Source organism: Arachis duranensis, chromosome 8 (genome assembly GCF_000817695.3).
Source record: "Arachis duranensis cultivar V14167 chromosome 8, aradu.V14167.gnm2.J7QH, whole genome shotgun sequence".
NCBI classification, from domain to species: Eukaryota; Viridiplantae; Streptophyta; class Magnoliopsida; order Fabales; family Fabaceae; genus Arachis; species Arachis duranensis.
The window spans coordinates 11,490,991-11,493,141 of NC_029779.3; the positions used below are offsets into that span (position 1 = coordinate 11,490,991).

The 2,151-nt window shown below is 43.0% G+C and overlaps 1 protein-coding gene across 1 annotated transcript in view; it reads right to left on the reverse strand.

The window, feature by feature from the left end:
• Positions 1–76: 76 nt before the first annotated feature.
• LOC107460801 (inducible nitrate reductase [NADH] 2) overlaps positions 77–2,151 on the reverse strand; it is a 5,273-nt gene continuing 3,198 nt past the window's right edge. Inside the window, exon 4 of the mRNA XM_016079201.3 lies at positions 77–1,827. Coding sequence (XP_015934687.1) covers positions 484–1,827 — 1,344 coding nt within the window. The 3' untranslated portion in view covers positions 77–483. The remainder of the gene's footprint in view (positions 1,828–2,151) is intronic.

Below are 2,151 nucleotides of genomic sequence, written 5' to 3' on the forward strand. Positions count from 1 at the left end.
TTTCGTTCCCTCTAAATTTTGGTCTCAAGTTCGGGCACTTTCAAAGAGAGCTAGCCAGTACTACATACATCTAACATGATAAAAACTAGAGAGGAGATATTATCTATCTCATCACATTCCAAAGCAATGAACATCTTATAATAATGTAATATTTACCCAAATCTAATTGGGTAAACAGTGAACAACACAGAAGAGCAGTCAAAAACTTGACCAACCCTGTCTGCATCAAGACCCCAAGATTAGGAAAAGTAAACGACTAAACTAAACAATACACGGTTTGTCCATGCACATGATGCATGTACAAACTAATTAAGTTTACCTCCTATTTTCCAAAGAATAATATAAAAATTGACTAGAATAAAATATGAATACTGCTACCCCCATACAGAATCATTTATTTTTTATCCTTAACAATACATACATACTAATACATACGTATATTTACAAGCGCAACCTAGCTAGCTAGTACCGTACGTACGTACCCTAAAACAATAGCAAGTTGTTCTTAATGTCATACCCCATCTTCTCCAAATTGGGCTGCACTGCAAACTTAATCATTGGTGGTGGTCCACAAGTCAAAGCCAAAGTATCTTCGGATGCAGGAGGAAGATGCTCCCTCAAGATACTCTCCGTGATGAACCCCACACTGTATTCCCACCCTTCTCTTTGGTTCTCCACAACGTACCAAATCTTGAACCGTTCATCGCTCTTGGCCCACGCATCAAGCTCTTCCCTCAGCAAGATGTCATCCTCGCTCCGGTTCGCGTAAACCACGTGCATCTCGGTTCGGTCCTCAGGGTCCTTCAGGATGGCTTGGGCAACTTGGTAAATTGGCGTGATTCCGGTCCCACCAGCCAGCATGGCAAGCCTCTTTGCAAACCGGTGGTTTCCGTGAACCGTGAAGTTTCCTTTGCCAGTGTACTCTATGTGTCCCAACGGACCCTTAATTTCCAAGAAAGAACCAATAGGAAGCGAGTCCAAATGTTGTGACATGAGTCCTCCGTTGGGGAACTTAGGATGCACGTTCTTGAAATAGATCTTAACCACCAAATCAAAGTGTCCCACTTCATCGACGTCGCTCGATGGAGTGTACGCACGCATGCAGAGCTTCCCGTCAATGTTTGCGCACACAAAAACATGCTTGCCAACTGGCAAGCCCAGGAGCTGGTCCTCCGACGGCAATGCGAAACGGAAGAGCCTAACGTCGCTGGAGATGGATTTCTTGGACACCAGCTTGCATGGGATTTTCTCCCGTGGGTTGAGTGCCACGCTTCGGATCGGTGTAACCGGCGGAACCGTAACTTCATTTATCGGAGCTAAGTGAGTGGTTTCGGAGTTTCCATGGACAGTGGTGTTAGGGGAGGAGTCGGAGGAGGAGGTGTAGCCGGTGTTGATGAGCTCGCCGATGCGGTAATCTTCGAGCATTTTCTTGGCTTTGTCGGAGTGAATGGCTTCGAACTCTTCGGTGCAGTCAGTGCCGGCGTTGATGAGGATGCTGTCGGTGCCGCCGGGATGGTCCTTGAGGAAACGAGTGCAGTCGTAGACGTGGCCGTGGACGATGATCCATGCGGATTCAGCGGTGCAGTGCTTTCGGACATCGGATATGGAAAACATCTTGGAGGAAGTGTTCATGAAGGGTGTGGAGACACTCTTCTTGAGGGATGGTGTGGTGTCAGAAGATTTCTCCAGATGCCTCTCCTTCGCCATCCACCCACCGGATTGGTTCCCTGGTTGGGTTGGGTGCTCGAATGATATTCCTATTTCACCCCTGCTGTGTGCCTTGCACATGTTGGTTTTCACCCTGAACCAGCAGTTGTTCATCATGCCCTACATATTACAAATACCTATTTAGTTTTTTTTTTCATAATTATTAATTATATCTATTTTTTTAGATTATACTCGCTGGTGAAAATAAAAATAATTATTTTACATTTTTTTATATTTTTATTTTTATTTAAATGTATTAAATTTTTATTTTTATTCTCACAATTATTTTTATTATGATCATTTTTACTATAGTGTGACTATACATAATTAAATGCAAATAAAACACCTTTTACAACACAGTCAGAATTAAATCCAGCTTAAATATATTCTACATTTTTTCTCCAAACAGTATTATTATTATAAGTTGGTGTTTACTACCGTACC